Here is a 3360-nt window from a genome sequence, read left to right on the forward strand (position 1 = left end):
TTCAATAATTTGAGTCACGTCTGACCGGTTAACGTTAACGCGACCCACAGATACACAACAACCTCCAGCTGTGAGCGTTCATCCTCCACACTTCAACACCAAAACGGTTGTTTTTGAAGGTTTATTCTTTAAATAATTTATCTTCTGTGAGCAGCACAAAGGATGAACTGTGTACCTTCATTATACCGTCTGTTGGTGCGTAATGATGATTACACTGAATGTGAGTCCGTTGAACAGCTGCTGCACAAATAGACGAACACAAACAGAGTTTCTGATTTCAGAAGCGCAGCAGCCTGATGAAAGCTTTATTAGCATGAAGGCCTGCAGCGATCACACTCCCAGCATGCAACAGTCGGCCTGCTGGACGCTCAGGCGGGTGTGAATGTGTGATTCATGAGCGCTGTCTGCATGGAAACAGTCTGAAGTTTGGATCAGAGCGAGTTCAGCTCAGTTCAGTTTCTCCTGATTTACCTGCTTCACTGAACAACCTGCAACAACAATGGCTGCTTTGTCTAACTGGTCACCTGACCGTCTGCAGGTTGCTGCAGCAACTATGAAGGAACCACTGAGCAGAGAAGCAGCAGAAGGTCAGATACAGGCAACAGAATCATTCCCCCACCTCAGGAGGAGAAGAATTTAGAAATGACCTCAGCATGTTACAGTCAAACTACAACTAATGTCTTCTGGTGTCCGGCCTCGTCAGCCAATCAGACTGCAGCAGCAGAGTGATGCGGCTAACACCTGTCAACACCTGTCGACCAGCACACAAACACACAACGCATGTGTTGCTGGGAAAATAAAACTCAGCAACTGGGAGGAGAATCAGACGTCAACTGGAGACGAGGAAACTGGGACGATGAGTGCTACGCAACAGGTGCTGTGTTTGTGCGTCTCTCTGTTTTGGCTGCTTTGTTGTGTTTCAGCTGTGTTGCTGTGTTTCAGTTGCATTGTCATGTTTCGGTTGCGTTGCTGCGTTGCCTTGTGTGTGTTGTACCTGCAGGCTGATGTTGCCGTAGCTGTTCTTCAGTATGGTGACGACTTCGCTGTGAGCCAAACCGTCCACCGACTGACCGTTAATACTGACGATACGATCTCCCACCTGGACACAGACACACGTCATCACAACCTTCATCGAACAATTATCTAACCTTAGTCTAATCTTAATATAACCTTAGTCTACGGTGATCTAACATTAGTCTAACCTTAGTCTAATGTTTATCTAACTTTAGTCTAACCTTCTCCTACCTGAACACAGACATGGTTCATCACAATATTTACCTAACGTTAGTCTAACCTTAATCTAACCTTAGTATAACCACAGTTCTACCCTCCGTCCTAAACTCTAACTCTAAGCCATCCAGTAGTTTCCAGGTGTGCGGTACAACTCGGCTCACCTTGAGTCGGTGCGTCTTGGCGGCGACTCCGTTGGCCTGTATCATGGCGATGAAGATGGGGATGTCCCCCAGAGGGCTGCCCTTCCCTCCGGCTATACTCACCCCGAGGGAGTCGGTGACGCCCTGAGGGGGGAGACGGAGAGAACCAATCAGAGACGAGAAGAGGGAGGTCAGAGCAACACCTGAGAGCATCGTCAGGAACAGAAACACCTGAGATGGTTCACAGCAAAATAAAACATTTACATGAAAACCTTTGAATAAAACAAATTTCTGCTGATTCAGACTTTCTGTTTTTAGTTTTGGACTGGTTTTAAACTAGTCTGGGGCTGGTTTTAGATGTTGTTTGGGACCCTAGTTTTAGACATTGTTTAGGACTGTAATTTGACTGCTTTTAAACTGGGATTGGCCTTAATTTAAGACTGGTTTCAGGATGAGTTTAGTCTGGTTGTAGGAGTTGTTTTGGACTCTGCTTAAGACTTTGATTTTCAGGCTGAATATATACTGGGTTTGGCTGGTGCTACATGTAGTTCAGTCCCAATTTAAGACTGGTTTTAAAATGGGTTTTTGTCTGGTTTTAGATTTATGTTTTAAAATGCTGTTTAAGACCCGGTTTGGACTCAGTTTACACTGTGTTTAGACATTATTCAGGAGTAGATTTGGACTTGCTTTCAGGCTGGTTTGGTGCTGTGTTGGACTGGTTTTAGAGTAGATTTGGATAGTGTTTGGAATTGGGTTTGGAGTTGATATGAGAATAGTTTTTAAGACTGGGTTTTAATTGGGTTTGGACTAGTTTCTGACTGGTTCTGAATGTTGTTTGGTAATGGATTTGGACTGTATCCAGGACTGGATTTGGACCCGTTTTAAAACTGGTTTTAGACTGGGTTTGAGTTGGTTCTGGAACATCTCAGAGAACATGCCACAGTCTGTCTCAGTGTCTTCTGTCTCTTTATGTCATCCAGATTGACTCCATGACTCTCAAACTGGGACCAGTGTTACACTGGCTGTGGACTTGGTTTAGGATTGGTCTTGGACTGGTTCAGGACTAGATATGCACTGGGGTTGGACTGGTTTAGGTATGGGTTTGGACTGGTTCAGGACTAGGTTTGCACTGGGTTTGGACTGATTTAGGACTGGGTTTGGTTTGGTTCAGGACTAGGTTTACACTGGTTTTGGAATGGTTCAGGACTAGGTCTGAACTGGGTTTGGGCTGGTTCAGGACTAGGTTTGCACTGGATTTGGACTGTTTAGAACAGGTTTGGACTGGCTTAGGACTGGGTTTGGACTGGTTTAGAACTGGTTTGGACTAGGTTTGAACTGATTCCTGACTGTTTTGACCAGGAGGTTCAGCACCAGCGGTCTGGTTTGGGGGAACATTAACCCAGCAGTGTGTTTGGTCCTGACTTTACCCTGGTGATGTCCACGGTTCTCAGACCTGCATCGACTCCTGCAAACAGCACAGAAACACAACACTGGTCAACANATGGATAAATGGATGGATAAATGAATGGATGGATGGATGGATGAACACGGTGTGGTTCTGACCTTGCTGAAGACTGTCTTGACGTAGATGGGCAGATCTCCATGTGGACTCCCGAAGCCACCCACGATACTGAAGCCGAGACCCTCGGAGCCTTTCTCCAGACTGATGCTGCGAGGACGAGGACCCCTGAGGAGGAGGAGGAGGAGGAAGAGGAGGGGGAGGAGTCAGACTGAGCTCCAGGTGAGCGCTAGCTGTCTGTTCACCTGTGTGTTTCTGCGTTCTCACTCTGGCTCTGCGGGCTGGGGGTCGGTGCTGGCGGACACGCTGCAGCTGCTCGACAGGTTCTCCACCTGGGAGGCCACGGCGTTGATGTTGGTGTCGGCCACCACCTGAGACACAAACACAGGAGACATCCAGCCGGTCACTGCAGGGCGCTGTGAGGGGAGGAGAGCTGCACCACGCCGGAAAACAACTACAATAACACTT

The 3360-nt window shown here is 47.3% G+C and overlaps 1 protein-coding gene across 1 annotated transcript in view; it reads right to left on the bottom strand.

The window, feature by feature from the left end:
- patj (PATJ crumbs cell polarity complex component) overlaps positions 1–3360 on the bottom strand; it is a 131365-nt gene that overhangs the window by 2784 nt on the left and 125221 nt on the right. The window contains exons 45-46 of the mRNA XM_008302837.1: positions 1395–1517; positions 995–1099 (exon numbers count right to left, since the gene is read on the bottom strand). Of these exons, the coding sequence (XP_008301059.1) occupies positions 995–1099; positions 1395–1517 (228 nt within the window). The remainder of the gene's footprint in view (positions 1–994; positions 1100–1394; positions 1518–3360) is intronic.

Source organism: Stegastes partitus, unplaced genomic scaffold (assembly GCF_000690725.1).
Source record: "Stegastes partitus isolate 25-593 unplaced genomic scaffold, Stegastes_partitus-1.0.2 Scaffold1890, whole genome shotgun sequence".
Lineage (NCBI taxonomy): Eukaryota > Metazoa > Chordata > Actinopteri > Pomacentridae > Stegastes > Stegastes partitus.